The following is a 17,481-nucleotide window of genomic DNA, read 5'->3' on the forward strand; positions in this document are numbered from 1 at the left end:
GGCTCATGCCCAGCTTTTCATCCACCAGTACCCCCCAGTCCTTCTCGGCAGGGCTGCTCTCAATCCCTTCATCCCCCAACCTGTTTTAGATATATTTGATTTGATAGTGTTAGAGCAAATTTCAGGATTGCATTTTAGTGTGGCCATTCTGCCTGATTCTGCAGTGACCATGCTGTTCCTTGTAAATATATCTGCTACTCTGACCTTCCACCTGGAACAGGCATTTCCATCTCTCCCAGGTCTCTGGGCTTGCTGAGCCAGAAAAGGAGCAGATCCTCCTTGCAGATTCATCACCCTACCCTCACACGACCTCAGATGATTCAGTATAATTCCGTAACGTACACAGATGTTGCTTTCCTAAAATTCTGAGAGAATTACGGCCTATAAATAATATGGAGGTAGCTACCCAGAGTTCTAGGAATGCATTTAAGAGGAATCAGTATTTTTAAAGCTTCCGTATTCTTAGACACAGGCTATCATGTGTCCAGTCAATGTATTTTGAAATTACTTCTTGCTTTTCTTTTAGTTAACATTCTTGGAAAGGTTGTAAGGGCAGCATGTCGTTTCTTGTACCTGAGTTTCCTGTAGCTGAGTTTTTCTTAGACTTTCTTATCAGTAACTCTTCTAACCAATTAGTAAGATGCATGACCTGATACTGACAAGACTTTCCTGGGGGTTATCCAAGAGTGAGGTATATGGCAAATTAAATTGCCTAGTGGGGAGGAGAAGTTGCGATTCTATGATAAATTCTTACTCTTCAGAGATATGAAAAACCTTCCAGGGCAAAAGAGTGACTTTCCACTTCATCATTTAGATGATGTCACAAGCCTTTTGTGAAGCCGTAAGCTGAGTCCCATGTTCCTTCCTCATTCCTGCCTCATCTGTTACCTGGCTTGGTTTTTATTTCTTGAAAAAAAATTATTGCCATTTTATTTCAAATGTGACACATATAATGCAGTTGAACCTGCTAACGCAATTAGTCTAGTATCTGTCTTAAAGTGACAAAGAGACAAACAGAATGCGTAGTCTAGTTCACTTTTTTTTTCTTCTAATTAAATAAAAACATTGTCAGTCATGACACCTGAATTTTTCATAGGGATTGAATGTCTCTTTTATCTCTCTGATAACAGTATTTTGTTATGTCTATAAATATTTTAAGGACATGGTTTTCAGAAAATCCACAGAAAAAATCAAGTATTTAATTCTAACCCATTAATGTAAAAAAGCTGCAAACGCCAACCAAAACATAGTCTTAGGTTTCTCTTTGAATGCAGTAGTTATATAGTAAAGACCTGTTGCTCCTGAAATTGAAACTGTACTATCTTAAAAGAACTAGTGCCTTTGTACTGCTGCTGATCGTGTTTACCACCGCAAAAATACTTCTATTTGATAAGAAGTGCATCCCCTTTTTTGAGGTATTTTTAGCGAATATTCACTGCTTAGCAGTTTTTTAGTTCTGCTCTAGAAATCAAGATCTTCAAAACGCATTTTGATTATTTATTAATAACATTTCTTAAATCATGATGCGAATGCAGTAGTTTGGACCAATTCTGATTAAATCTTATAATACATATTAGTACAAGCTGTAATCTTACAGAGAGATTAAGCTATGTACATTTGAATTTTTTTTATCAGCTTAATCCTAATGGACTATACTTCATTTCACAAACCTGTCACATAGTGTACAGTGTTTCTGAATAATTTGTTTTGTCATTTCATCAGTTTTTTTTGGTCCATGATTAACTATATTTAAGCATGTCTTTATATTGGGTATTATCAAACTGTTCAGCATCTGTTTCTCAGTTTGTTGTTGCCGTTCCAAGGAAAAAAAACAACCAAACCAACCCTCCTTTTGTTACTGGAATAGAGTAAAAGACTTGATATTTTGATGTAAATTGTAAAACCCTGAAGCTACGCCGCCTTGGTGACGATACCCACAGATAATACAGCTGCCGACATAACTGCACACGGATGGCATGAGAAAGAGGGACCGACACTTTCCGTGTGCCGGTTACTTTGAAGTGCTGGTCGTAAGATAGTGCCTGCTCAAATTTGTCGAATACCTTTGGGGGTGAGAACTGAAGCCCTCATCTCCAGAGGGCTGTGGCAAAGGGTGTTTGCCTTGTGGCTCTGTACTTCTCTCCATGCTCGCAGTAAAGATCCCTCCAGCTCAGGCTGCCCTCCTTATCGCGGAGGCTTCTTTGTGGCAGCCCCTGATAGTAGCTGCAGCACCGATTAGCACATGGCTGTTTTATGTCAGTCTCCATCATGTTACCTGCCGCGGTCCCCCAGCACTGTCACCACAGAAAGTCTTTCCGTGACTGGAGATGAGCTCATAGCCCCGGTGGGGCTGCACCAGCCCCCCTCGCTAAGCCAACACCATCCCTGCTCTGGGAAAGCAGACTGGCAAAGCAAGTGTAGTAGTCAGTGCAGGTTTGTGGTGCTGCACTGTCACAGCCAAGGCAGGATGGCCCTTTCTCATCCTCCATGACTGCCTAGATCACACGAGGAGGCTTTGCTTCATCCTCAGATGGAGTCTCAGGGTGCCAAGGGAAGTATGGGTCAGCATGCTGGCCAGCTTGAAACTCACATGGCAGTCCAGAGGGGCAGAAGCACTCCAACGAGGGCATGAGGCCCCAGCTTATCTCTTGGCTGCCTCCCATGCATTTTGCTGCCCAAAATTACTGTCTGATTAGGTCTTTTGCAGCCATCTCCGGGCGCAGTCCTACCAGCAGGTTTACTGAGCCCTGCTTCATCTAGTGCAAGGAGAGGGCTCCTACTCCAGGCACAGCTTGCTCTCTTGTTTGATGCCTTTGAGTAGTTTGCATTTTCGGAAAGTGGGGCGGGGGTGCGGGGAAGGAAAAAGCAATCATCTTGGGGATCTGTACACAAACTGCGAAGTGCCTGCCTTGGAATGCATTGCTGTCCTGGCATAGCAGCTCATGATCAGGTGCTACGCACCCTATTTGGTACTGCATGGATGTGCCTATACAACTTCTAGGCCTGAATTGATCGTGCAAGACTATGTCAATTGTCTGCACATCATCGGTCCCTGGTTCTTCTTGCTCTGGGGTTAGTTTGTAAGGAACCAGTTTGAATTTGTCCATGCTTGCCATATAGCCATGCCTTAAAACTATCATCTGATGTATTTAAAAATGCAAGTATAAAAAAGTAAGGTCAACATTATTTCTCTGCCCTAAATCACAAAATGCTAGGTAGATTCCAAAAAACAAGAAAAAAAAAGTAGCTGCACGTCAGCTTTATTTCTATGATTCTTTTCAAGAGAAACCAGTAAGATGGATACAGTCTGTAAAAGAATTGAATAAGCAGAGATGTGTGAGATAACTGGCACATACATGCACACATATGCATATATGATGTGTGATCCTGATGCTGGTCGATGGCATCTATTTCCTGCTTGTATGATATACTGACATAGTCCCATGTTTATTGAAATATTCACAGTAAAAAAAAAAATCTGTCTTATCCCAATATATTAAAATCCTCTCTTGTTTACTAAAGGGATGAAAAGGGAAATCTCCCATGTGATGATGTTGGCAGACATATAGTGGGCAAGCCGGTTCATACAGGATCCGAATCTCCAAACTCATTTCTTGACCAGGAATATCGGAAACGCTTTAACGTGGTTGAAGAAGATGCAGTTTTATACTGCTATGAATATGAGAAAGGAAGAACAAGTGGTCCTGGAAGGAGAGAGAGCACACCAACATATGGTATGGCATTGATCTAATAAGGATAATCACCATTTGTTGATTTTAGGATTTTTGTGCATCTGCTTTTGTTTTTAAGCATGAAAATATTTTCAGTGGCTATGATTTTGCTAAGAATTCTGTACTACTTTAGTCCAATTTCAACATAAGAGCTTATTCTGTGCAAGAAAAAATGAATTACTTACTATGATAGGGAAGGCAAGTCCAGTTTTATATTGATTATTTTTCTGAATATAAGTTCTATAATTTTGTTATCAGCTTAATTTTCCAGATTATGCTTCAGTATCATTTTATCAAAAAAACCCTGGCAGAAGCCCCTATATTTTTACTAAAAATACAGGACGGAGTTGTTCTCCCAGTATAAGGGCAAGACTTGCATAAGTTTAGGAATTCAGCATTAGAAAAATGTACCTAGGTATAATAGTTTTAAAGATCAAAACCACTTCAGATTTACCAAGAGATGACATGCTGCTTTCATGCTGCGCTGCTCTCTAAAACTCTTTAATTTTTCTTTAGTCCCAGAAATGAAGTATGACTGATGATAGTATGCTTTTTTTTGTAATACTGTGTTAACGTCCTGTAACTTCCTATATGGGAAGTGATGACTTTCTATATATAGCAGTTCCTCTTTATTTGAGGTTATATGTTGTCTAAGAAAGGATTTTGCATGTAAACACACACGTGTGTTCATGTTACTTCCACATCTTGGATTTTGACTTACTGTTTCTGCGTTCTCACCCTACATTTCTGGTGAGAATTTTGCTCCTCAAACCTTTATGCTCCAGGTTATTTTCCCTTGAATCTGTTGGAACACTTCCTTTAGCTAGTATTGTAACTCGTTTCAGCTTTGGACTGGGAGAATTGGTTTTCTGTTGCCAGGTATAAAATTGTGCAGTCATAGAGTTGTTAGGATATAGAAGAAAATGAAGAGGAAATCTCATGTTTAAGAAAGATATTTTGAATACTATGATATTAGCTGAACACACACTTGAATATTTTTTCACCCTGCTTGCTATGTTATTTCAATTTTTAAACTGAGCACAAGTTCTATGTTGGAGTTGTTACAGTAATCCTGACATCATATCCCTTTGAGAAGAAGATAGACTTAATTTATGAGGAAGTGTAGATTTAGTACATCATGCAGCCAAGCTCCAAAATCACCTGGGAACCTTGATATAAATTGAGCTTGAGCTGTATGAAGTATCCTCAGGACCTGGAACGTTGTGCTTGCACAACATTGAAGGATGCATTTTCATAAAATGCACCCTTTCTACACAACTACACAATCCTGCTGCAAAATCCCCAGTATCCTTTTGATTTCAAAGTGTTTTCAGGTGTTTTCTAACCATGCCCATAGTGTACAAAATAACTGCTAAGTTTTCAAAGCGGATATATCAATTTTATTATTGCAGTATTTCAACTATTACAATTGGTGGATGCAGTCAGTTCCATTAACAGAGACGTACTCTCTCCTCCAGATGTTAAATCTTAATACTGGTGGTCTAGAGTGAAGAATAACACATTTCTTCTTCAAGGACTGCTGAATCCGTTATTTTGTTACAGGATAGCTTTTTTAGCCTTTTTTTCTGTTAGCAGAAAGGGTTATAAATACATGGATCAAAGACTGCACTGAAAATCAGTCATTATTTAACACATTTGTTATACAGCCTTTCACTTTTGATCTCACTTCTTTTTTAATGAATTCACACCATCAAGTCCATTTTCATTTAAGTGTATTTTCTAAAAATATTACCATTTCAGCATTATATTCTAAAGTTTCCCACATGGCATTTGTTAGCATAAGATTTGTGGCTAGGCATGACCTTAGGATTTCACAGAAATCTGGAAAATGACAATAACGCTCTTCTGGCTTATGGTGAACCATTAAAGAAGGTCAAACAGAGTTCCAAGGCCTAGAGAAATAATTGTTTTCAGCATCATTAATTATGTGGTGGTGTTAATTTTTTAAAAATATTTCTCAGGCCTCCTTTGTGAGAGGTTAATAGGGCCCTCTATAATTTCTTTATTGGAATCTTTTGACATTTTTTGACAATGTTAACAAAGAGATTTCTCTTTCATGCTCTTACTGGCTTCCAGCTGTTGTATAATTGTTGCTAATTGGCCTCGGAAAGCTTCTGTTCACATCCCAAGGAAGAAATTTTCCTGAGTGTAGTCACCAGGGAAAAGAGAGTTAGGGAATCTGTGGGGGTTAACAAGAAGGAGATTAGCAGAGGTAGCAGGCAAAGGAAACTTGAGTTTAAGGAAAGAAACAAATTTGGTCACTGCAGTTTTACTGCCAGATACAAAAAACATGCACTTTGAACAGCTAGAGATTTTGTAGAAAATTTGTTATGGCTATAGCTTTTGATAGCAATCAGACTTCACATGATTTTGTAGCTTTTGGATCTCTTTAAGTGTGCAGGTCCTTTCAGTAAGATACTGTGAGTTCAGCCTTACAAAGAAGAGAAAGTTGTATTTCTAGACAAAGTAACAGTTGAAAGTTACTTGTGATCAAGTAAACGTGAGCCAAATACATCCCCACTCAGGAAATGATTTCTTATCTGCGTGCTCCAAATCTCACCGGCTTCAATCAGACTTAAATATGTGTCCATAAATAGTAAAACAAATGATAAATAAAAAGTTAAATATATATGTTGCATTTCCTGAGCAATGATGTATTTGTGACCTGATCCTGGGGTCTGTGCAGAACATACACCTTTTTTTGTCATTTTTTTAAAAAGACAATACAACCTTTTACCATTATGCTGCCTGCATGGTATTGGTGTATTTCCCATGGATACCATACTTCAATAGGTAGATAGACATGTTTGAATATTTGTTTTCATTATAAACACATCTTTCTTTTTCAGTGTATCATGGATTTAACCTCAAAAATGCGGAATAAGACCGATCACTTTTATGTAGGGGTTTTCTGCTAAAATAATTAACAAGACTTCTGAAGTTTTTACTTTAAGCTCTGCTACTTTTAAAAACAAATTATTTTCCCACTTTTTGGTTTTGTGACCAGTAGATCAATTCAAAAAAGAGCGAGGGCTGACCTTGTTGTGGAAACATTTTGTTTTCAGTCTGCCAGGTATTGTGCCATATGCTATGCTACTCTATGTTTTATTTCAATGTACTATTTAACTTGCTGAAAACTTCAGACCACTTTAAGTAACCCCACTAAGTTGCATAGCACACTTCCACTGAATTTCCAACTATATTAGTGGAATCCTTCAGCAGAAATCATAGTTCACAGCAGCAGAAATCATAGTTCACAGCATTTTTAAAATCAATTCAGCAGCTTCCAAATCCAAATTTAAAAGATACAATAGTCTTCAGCTTTTCTGTCTCTTGCTGTCTGAAATCAAACTGAATTTACCAATAGTAATGTGCTTTGCTTTCTGTGGATGAAATGCTACAAAAGAAATTACACGTAGAGATTCTCAGCTTCCTTTCTTACTCAGTCACTGATGGATCTTTTAAGCCCACCAGCAAAGATGCTATTTGTGAAGGTACTTTAATGATGTGGACACATTTCTGTTACCAACAATTCACATACGCTTTAAAACAGTTCTCTCCATGTGTGTGCCAGGGGCTTCCAGAATAGTAAATAGATATTGTTCAGTGAAAACTAAAGTAATTTGAATGCGTTTGTCAGTCTCAAATGTCAGTCCACTGACGATTTTGTAGGGCACTGGATTTATTTTCTAAACTTTAGAAAATCCATTAAATACTTAGCTGCTTCTTGTCTGTTAAAGAAAACAGAACTCCTATCTTAACCTCTTGTTCAGAGGCGATGCTGGATCCTCTTTCATAAGCAACCCTGTAGAATAGCAGCTTAGCACATAATTTGTTCTTTCTTCTAAAGAATGTTAGTTTAATGCTGCCTTATGGTGCATGATCTCAATTTTTTCCTCTGTTTCCAGGGAAACTAAGGCCTATTTCTATGCCAGTAGAATATAACTGGGTGGGGGATTATGAAGACCCCAATAAAATAAAAAGAGATAGTAGGAGAGGTAAGTGATCTGAACACACATCTTGTACAAGGCATTATGGGTTTTATCATGCTTTAAGCTATATATTTCAACCTCATTTTGCTCCTTGCTTAGCTATATATTTTCGTGAACCTGTTTTGGGTTCTTTCATTATGCATACTTAATTTTTTGCAGCGCCTCTATTAGGATTGAGGAAGTTGCTCAGCCAGGCAAAAGAAAATCATGACTGCAAAGCCCTGCAGTTTGTCTTAACTTTATATTGGCATTTCATTGATTCAGCTGTATTATCCAGTCCATTTTGAAACTGGCCTTAATTTTATAATACTAGAGGACAAATGTGTGGTTATTACTGATAAATACTGTTATGCTTAAATGAGAATTATATATCACATTTCTTTGTCTTCATGAGTTTTTTTTGGATGGAAAACATTCTAGATCAGCATGGGATTCACCTCAAAATCGTCGAGGATAAGTTCTTCAAAATTCTGGTTTGTGAGGCTCAGATACGTAACTTCACATACAAAATGATAACCTCTGAGATGGCTATTATTGCCCAGGAAAAAGATGTTAGTAATGATAAATATTTCCATGAAAATATTAACTAAATGTTCAGTAGTGATCAAAAAAGGAAACATTGTTAGGAATTATTAGGAAAAGAATACAAGACAAATTAAGAAGCATTCTTATGCTGCTGTCTAAGTTCTTGCTCATGCTGGGTGTGTGTGCAGTTCTGGTCTCTTCACCTCTTAAGAAAAATACAGTAGAATTGAAGAGAAGGTTTAGGAGACAACAAAAATGATCAGATGTGTGGAGTGGCTTCCAAACCAGGGTCAATTCGGTAGGCTGGCCATCATCAGTTTGGGAGAATTTAGGCAGGACATAAGAAAGGTTTATAAAATCTTGTGTGGACTGAAGTAAGGAAATAGGTTTGCCACTGTTTTTTCCGAAACAAGACCCGAGAGACATCAAATGTCTCCGTCGAGTGCTGGTTAAAAAGAAAAAGAGCTGGCTCCTCATGCAGTTTAGGTTCAAGCTAAGGAACGTGTTGCCACAGGAGGTTGTGGGTACTAAAAGTTCACATTAACCCAAGGAAAGACCGGACAAGTTCATGAAAGACAAATCTGCTGAGGTTTCCTAAATTCACAAAAGTTGCTTCTGTCTCAGGGTGTCCCTCAGCTACAAGCTGGTAGATGCTGGAAGAGTATTTGGGGAAATTATGGATGATACGGTGAACGATCTCAAATGAAAGTTCAAAGCAAATTACTTTTAAATGTATGGCACCACAGTCATTTGTATTCATTAGGATCTTGTTTAAAAAAAAGATTACAGATATGATCGTAAGTGTATCACTGCTCATTTTTTGAAAACTCCAAGACAAAATTTATTGATGTGGGACTTCTTTTATGTTCTGTTCCTTTTACTGTCAAAGATACCAGAAAACTGCAAGAATCGTGAATTTTCCCTACCAAAAGATTGCTTTCTTCTTATATCCAGACCAACAGAGCAAATGGGTTTTGTTAATGAAATAGTCTTGAAGAGTTAAAATTGACAGTAGATCTTAGCAAAAATATTATATATTTTGGATGCAGGATTAACATACATACAACAATTCACAATGATGTTTTGCACTGCTTTTCTTTCAACAGAAAATTCATTGCTTCGCTATATGAGCAATGAGAAAATAGGTCAAGAAGACTACATGTTTCAAAGGAATAGCAAAAAGGATACTGGGAAAAAGTCCAAAAAGAAGGGAGACAAGAGTAGTAGTCCAAGTCATTACTCGCTGTTGCCTAGTTTACAAATGGACTCATTGAGACAAGAAGTCATGGGCACGCCTGGACCAGAAACTGCTTTGTACCACGTGAGTAAAAATAATATTAACAAAAGTTGTTGCTCTGTGCTTATGATGAGAGACTTGTCTTGTTCTTAAAGTGGTGTTGAAACCTTTTTTGGACTGCTGCTGTTGCACTGATTCCTATTCTTTGGACAATAACTAGATCACAAAGAAATATTTTAGAATTCTTTATTTTGCTGTTACAAATGTGGGATGGACACCAGTTTTATCTCCTTTAACTAGAAGATGTCACGTTTGAAATGGAGTGTGGCATCTCTGCCGTGACTTATTTGCTACTGATGGAAAGGGAAGAAGCAGCAGTTTCCAGACTGACTAGAAACCTTCTTTCCAGCATCTATGTCACTGCAATATGCTAAGTCATATCGGACAACCCCTTTACTACAGGTACTTCAAAGGCCTGATAATGGCAGGAAAACTTGTGGGAGGCATTTGTTTTTCCTTTGAGGTAAGGGGAGCCCTAGTGCCTGTAACTGTTTTTAACATATAGCCCTCAATAGCTCAAGTAAATATGAAGGAAGGGATTCTGCTGAATAGGGTGTAGAAGGAAAATTGCAGTAACTTGCTAGTTTTTAAATGTGTCAAGAAAATGGAGTTAGAAGATCACAACATATTTTAGATATGGTATCGCATTCACCCCATAAAAGTATTTACATTTTAGATCTCAGTAAAAGATGTCATTGTAGAGGAATATACACACAGTAACTGTACAGCAAAACAATAGAAATAATTGAAATTATCTTCATATACTAACAAGGAGTATGTAATTTAGATTACCAGTGTCTAAGGGAGATGGTAGCGTGGGCTTGTCAGGAAGTCTGCTATGAAAAACTGGCAGGTAGAACTTCACTGAACCTTTAAGAGACAAGTAACTTGGTTTCCTGTTGTAAAACATCACTACGGAGTATCACATTACAATTGGTGTAGATTAATTGAAACTAATGGAGCCTTTGCATCCTTTTACACCATCTGAGTGCTTGGTCCGCTGGCTTCTAAAACTCCTTAGTGTGCTGCAGTGTATAGGTGAGTGATAAATTTCAGAGAAGATGTCATTTAGTATTAAAAGTAAGTGCTTGTGGTGCACTTCAATTAAATCAGGTCCCCAGATTCAAGAACTGCTGTTCCCTTTCTTTTTCATTTGTAGTAATTTAGGTATGATGATAAACATTTTTTCTTACATTATTGCTTCCAACTTTAGTTTTACGCTCTTTTTGTAAGTTGGAAATCTGATAGTGGGGAGATTTCCATTTGCAAAGGCAGACTGATATATAGTGTTCCACTAATACATGAAGCCAGGGAGGTTGCAGGTGTCCCCAAACTGTCATCTTTGTAATGTCTGCAGTCTTTCCTAGAAGGAATCTAATCAGTGCAAGAGCCCTTGAAAGCAAATATTTACAAAACAAAATAGAAAAGTTATTTGTGTAATGGAGGACTTTCCACTCTGTAAAGAACAGTGTGGTAAATTTGCAACACTTTCCATGTATTGAGAGAATACTCATCTCTCAATAACATTTCTTTGTTAGTATACATCAAATTCCTGACACTGTGCAGTGAGAAAAACTTTTTTTTTTAAGGTGCCATCTTTGTTTTTCCTTGGTTTCCTCTATTATCCCTTATGCCTAGTTTCCAAATTGTGTACAAAAAGAAATGATGTACACGGGAAGTGGAAGATTCTTCAGAATTCTGGTGTGGAAGTTAATGAGCAACAGCAAACTTAGAATTGACAACCGGCATTTTTCATGTAGTTTGGATACCCGTCCAAAAAACACCTGAACTGTTAACACCACAAATTCCACCAGTGTCTGCTGATTCTATTTGTGCATCATTACCATTAAAGGATGCCTCTCTCTGTAATGCCATTAAATCTTCAGCATCTTTTTTGGAAGTTTAGTGGGAGCTTATTTATTTATAAAAATAAATAAAGGTTATTTGTTCTTCAGAATACAAATCAGTATTGATCTGCTAACTGGCTTTGAAGCAAAATGCATGAAATAAACAGAAAGACGAAGCCTGAGCCATTGATTTGTCCCTGGGGAAATGGGAAGGAGCCCTTCACAAAGCCTTTACAGCCCTCCGCAGCTGATTATTGCTGGTCCTATCCCTGGAAGCCACCTGGCTGCCACTGTGCAGTACGATACAGTTCCCTTTTTGTGGTGACGCCACCCAAGCATACCGGCTTATGAAACACTAATCTAGTTTGCAGATAGGGCTATATGTCTTTGCCACATAGCAGAGCCAGAGGTTTTGTAATAAATTGGACAGAACTTTTCTTAAAATCTTAAATAAACAGCAGTGTGAGCAGATAAAGAACAGGGGAATACAGATAAAACACAAGGAACTCATGTTAATAAAACTGCAGTACGGTTTTATTAAACTATAGATAACAAATAGGACAATGGAAACACTTTATGCTCAAATTGCAAATTGCATCTTAAAGTGCACTAAAAAGTGGCTGTCCTATTAGAAACTATTTTTTACAAGCATCAGCTAGGCAGTTTTCACAAAGACTTCGGATTATCTGTAAATGGGAGCCTCTGGATGAGCATGAGTTCAGCGCAGAGGAACGGCGGGGGGGGGAAAAACTGCACTAATAGTAGTGAAAGCGACTGGGGTTTTTGATTTGGGTTTTTGTTTGGTTTTGTTTTGGTTTTTTTTTAAGAAGTCGATTTTTTCATCATACTAGAATACCAGATGAAGAGAGAATACTGTGACTCTCTGCACTGCATACCACAAGCCGGTGGATTTTCCTGAAGTAAAGTGCAGCTCCTACCAGGTGGCTGTAGTTGAACTTGTACCTATAGTGCCTCAATTGATTGTATTAGGTCCCGGTACTCCACCGGATACTCCACCAGGCTTGTTAAGTAGTTCCAATCCCTGGTTGCTCTTGTTGTTAAAAGTTTTCACCTGTTAGCCTGTGTTTACCTGGTTTCTATGTCCAGCCTTACTTCTAAATGTACCTTTATCCTCTAGGTTTAAAGGTATTTTGTTACCAAATCTTATCTCCCAATACAGGAATTTACAGGTTATAATCAAATCACTTTGTAGCCTTCTCTTGCTTAAAAGAAATAGAATGAGCATCCTGGGTTTGTCATCAGAGTGTGTTTTCATATCCTTTCATCATTCTCATAATTCTTTCAACTCCTTGTATTTAATCCTAAAGTATCCTGAGTATCCTAAGCATCCTTCCTAAAAGTATGTATGCCAGAACAGGACGTAAATTTCCAGGAGCTGGATAGAAAGGTAATACAACCTTTCTATTCCTGTTCACTACCTCTCTATTTAACTATTTAAAGGACCGTTTACGCATTTTAACCATAGACTTGGAGTGGGAGTATGTTTATTACTTGGTTTTGGTTTTATTTTTTCTGTAATGTCACTTTTCCAAATCACTGATTTGCAAGACTGGTATTCCCAGTCTAATAATTTGTATGTTGCATTCTTTGTTCTTAAGTATGTAACACTGTGTATGGTTGGCCATGTTGAAACATACGACTTCTTGGGTATGCTTGATGAATAATGTATGTCTCTGAAGCAACCTTAAGTATGAAATACCAGAAAGTAAGGGCTCTGGGCCCTCAGATTGGGCCCCCGTGATTCCCAAGTCCATAACATGGAGTTTTGAAGCTCCAGGAATCCAGGGTCTGCTGTGGAATGGAAGTACCGAAACCCTTGTTTTGAAATTATCTTTTTAATATGCATATTCTGTGAAATAAAAAAATCCCCGCACATTTAATGTCTTTATTTTTTTGTCTATTTTCTCTTCCCTTTTTTCTGAATTCCCTGGAATAGAAACCATGCTGCTCACTCAGCATTCAGGTCTCGTGTCATTCACAGGTCTTTGATTCTGTGTTACCTTTATTCAATGATGTTTTCATTCTCTTTTGAGTCCATTGATATAAATGTTAAATAATTTTGGACTGAGAATGCATCCCACTAGTTAATGATGAATACCCCTTACAATTCCAGGCCTCTTTCCTTTTGAATTTTGCAGCCATTGACATGTGCAGGTTGATTACCTTTTTACTGTGAAGGTTTTCTGCAGAAAAGCAGCTTTTACAATTATGCTGATTTCAACTCCTTGCTTCTACTGCTTTTATACATGGCTCTATAGAAAAGAAAAATCTCTGATCAAAAAACTACACTGATGAATTAAATTACCAGAACAGAAATGGTATGTTTTTGTCCTGTAAACAAAGTGGATGGCGTTAAAAAATTACTATGGTAATTCAGAAGTGCGTGGTTGTTGCTTATTTGCTAAAAGTTATTTTGAAAAATGCCAACAGATTCAAATTGTTATATTCTGAAGAGATCACAAGAATGTGGCAGTCTAGCATTTTCCTGACTGTCAGTATACTAAATTTGCATAAAATCACTGGTTTTAACAATTTTGTTTATATCGTTGACCTGCCATTACAATCAAAAACTGTGTGGTCAAGGGAGTATTTCAGTTATGGCCTTGAAAAGTGAACAACGTTTACTTGTGTCCACTGAACATAACTGATGTGATAGCTGATATAGTAGCAAAAGAAAAACTAATTTGTGTTATGTCTGTGAAGTAATCATCTCTTGTATCCACTTATGGTATTTTTTTAATCCTCACATACAAAGTCTCTTCACCACTTTGCTTTGTTTTGTTTCCCATTTCAGAAAGCGTTTCCAATGTAGGTTGATTTCTAGCCAAGTTGTTGTTTTTGCATTCTATTTTTCTTCCTCGGTATTGCAAAAGAAATACCAACACAGAGTGTTAATGTTTTTATTAAGCCAAGGCAAACTGTTTGAGCTGTTGCTAATCTAGTGTGCAAGCAGGTGTTCAATGTGATCTATTACTGTAGGTATAAAATGGTGCAGTTAAAATTGTCTTGGACCTTTGGGGCACAAGAGATGAAAGCTCTGACACACGATTATAGTTTTTTAAGTTCATTATATTATTCTGTATAGGAATTTCCTTGGTACGTTGTGCTTTGTTTTCTTTGCAGGAAAATAATGTGGTTATTTAGGAGGGAGATAGTGTCATGGGTCAAAAGAAGTTCCGCATCAGGTTAATAATAATCTGCTCCTATCTGGATCAATACAACTTTCCCTTAGTCAACAAAACAGCATTGCTATGGAAGAAAAGGTTGCAGCCTATTGTATATAGTAGGGAGTTATACAAGAAAAAGTAACCTTGCTTACAAACTGTTTCCAAACCTACACCAATAAACTTACGTTATTGGCCTTGTTCCTTCTCCCGTCCTGCCTCCTATCCCTTTGCTTTTTCCAGTGTATGCTCACTTGTTCTTATGTACTTAGCCATACCTAATGACTTGCTTGTCATAGGAAACGTGACACAAAAGTAACAGCTTCTTTCTTTGCTGATAACCAACCTATTTAAAATTGTTTAATTAATTACAGTAGTTTTCTTGGTCATTTTAATAGTAATTGAAAATAAAGTAAGTTTAGTAGCAAGATGTACCATTGAAAGTTCATACATCTGGAACAGGTGGCTCAGGAACAGATGCAGGAAGGAAATGAAGGATTTGTTCTGTAGGGATTTTACTGAATCTACATGCGTACATAATGTACACATGCACTATCTTTAATGTTCCAGTTTTACTTTAAATAAGGGAGGAATAAAATAAAAGCCATCAGTTGGAGTTTTTTTGCTGCAAATTCAGTGAAGCTGGTGCACCTTTGGCAAACTTATTTCTCTCCTCTTTAGCAATGTGTAACTCTCCATGGGGTTGGAGCACAGCTCAGTGACTTTTAACTCCCATAATTGTCTCTCTCTGCCAGTCCTCGTGAGGTTGCCGTACCGGTTCAGCTCAGTGGGTTTGCTCAGCAGAGCTGGTGGGTGTGCATCAGTCTGGGCATGCGAAGTTCAATTGGTTGCAACAGTGATCTTGTTGAACATACTGTAAGTGAAGAAGATTTGCTTATGGACCTATTGCAAAAATCAGGTTTTAGCTGACAAGATAAATTGGAAAGGAGACAGTAACTTTTAAGAAAAATAACTTTTCTGCTTAAATGATGCGTATTTCCAGATATTTCTTGCCTCCCACCCACCCCTCCAGAGAAAAATACAGGAAAATGCTTTTTTAAAGTTCAATTCAAAATGTATGTATTTAGGTGTTCTCAATACAGAGAAGAATTTACCAAAAGCTCATGATTTTGAAAACTTTAAAGTCTAACCCTACTTAAGTAGTTGATTTTCTCTTACTCTTCCTATTCCTCTCTGCAGAAAGGCTGAAAGGAAGGAAAAAGACAAGGTATGTGAACATAAAGTACCTACAATTCTAATGAAAATTCTTGAATCGAATACACATGTATTTATGAAACCTTTTAATTGTAGTACTCAGTAACTAGCATTTAAGAAAGTGCAGAACATATGGATATTAGTTTCCTAATAAACTTGTGCACAAGCTGCCCATCAATTTGTTGCAAAAATCTTCTGAATAGAAATGGTGTCTAATAAGCACTATATACTGGAAAACTATTTACCAAAAAAAAACCCAAAACCACCCCACAGAAAAACTAGCAGTTTATTATAATTGTAAGCATCACAGTATTTAAAGAATTTCTGTTTGGTGAATTTTGTAACGGATATTTGTAATTAAACAAAAATAAGTTTGAAGAGAAAAAAACGCAAATCAGTTGCACACATTTTAAGTAGGTGTCTGAAATGTAGAATGTCATTGTACCGTTAAAACAGATGGAGTTGGTACATTTACTTCTCCAAAATGTTTGAAGTCCAGCTACTGCAGTATTTAAATATCAAGGCTCCCTTTTCCTTTTTCTCCTCCCTGTTTTCACAATTGTCTATAGTTAGACTTGTAATTACTATAGAATAGAAGTCTAGCAGTTGATATCAAAGTCCAGTTTAACCTAAGTGCATAGTGAAAAATATTTTCCATAAGTATTTCCATAATTTTTGTTAATATTTGAGTTAGTATTGCTTCTTCTCTATAGTCTTTCATCTCCGTTTAAATATTTGTATTAAAATAATACTGAAGCTTGCAGAATGATTACAGACTTAGAGGCATCAATCATCAGCAAAGGAAATTTTAAACTCCTTCTTGAAAATGTACTTGTAAGAAATACTTGATTTAAAAAATTATACTTGTGTTAAAGTTAAAAAGCATTGGCTTTTTTATATTCCCAGCTAAGAAACTGCACTGGATTTCAAATAACCGTCCAGAAATTAAATGAACATCATGAAGAGTTTTTGAAATATTTCACAACTGTGAAAAATTTTAGTCTATCTATTACCACAGTAAGAAAGGGCTATAAAGCTCATTTCTCTGCTGCTTTGCTGCAAATTAGCCCTTTACAGTCTAAATATAATTGGACATGCACTAGCTTCCACTGTAAAGGTAGGAAAACACAAACCTCAACTGAAAGTAGCACATATACTGTTGAAATTTCACAAGTGAAAAAAACAGTCTTTTTTCACGATGTCTAGCCTTTTCAAAAATAGTGCTCTCAGATTGGACTCCAAGTAGGCTCCTGGGTGCCTCAGTAGAACAAGTCCAATAGTCTGAACTGCTGTGATGCCCTAGTTTCTTCTCAAGTACTTGTATGTTTATGAAGGTCCAGCATAGCTTGGCTCTGGTAAAATCTAAACACCAGGATATCCCTTTCTGGAGGTGACTGGAGCATTCCCACAGCATTCTCCTAGAGAAGCTGGTGGCTCACGGCTTAGACAGGTGGACTCTGTGCTGGGTAAAAAACTGGCTGGACGGCCGGGCCCAGAGAGTTGTGGTGAATGGAGTTAAATCCAGTTGGCGGCCGGTCACGAGCGGTGTTCCCCAGGGCTCAGTACTGGGGCCGGTCTTGTTCAATCTCTTTATCAATGATCTGGATGAGGGGATCGAGTGCACCCTCAGTAAGTTTGCAGACGACACCAAGTTGGGCGGGAGTGTTG

The 17,481-nt window shown here is 37.5% G+C and overlaps 1 protein-coding gene across 1 annotated transcript in view; it reads left to right on the forward strand.

Moving 5' to 3' along the window:
• CNKSR2 (connector enhancer of kinase suppressor of Ras 2) overlaps positions 1 to 17,481 on the forward strand; it is a 205,549-nt gene that overhangs the window by 112,851 nt on the left and 75,217 nt on the right. The window contains exons 12-14 of the mRNA XM_009276936.1: positions 3,523 to 3,734; positions 7,661 to 7,750; positions 9,376 to 9,590. Of these exons, the coding sequence (XP_009275211.1) occupies positions 3,523 to 3,734; positions 7,661 to 7,750; positions 9,376 to 9,590 (517 nt within the window). The remainder of the gene's footprint in view (positions 1 to 3,522; positions 3,735 to 7,660; positions 7,751 to 9,375; positions 9,591 to 17,481) is intronic.

This window comes from Aptenodytes forsteri, unplaced genomic scaffold (genome assembly GCF_000699145.1).
Source record: "Aptenodytes forsteri isolate BGI_AS27 unplaced genomic scaffold, ASM69914v1 Scaffold273, whole genome shotgun sequence".
Classification (NCBI taxonomy): Eukaryota; Metazoa; Chordata; class Aves; order Sphenisciformes; family Spheniscidae; genus Aptenodytes; species Aptenodytes forsteri.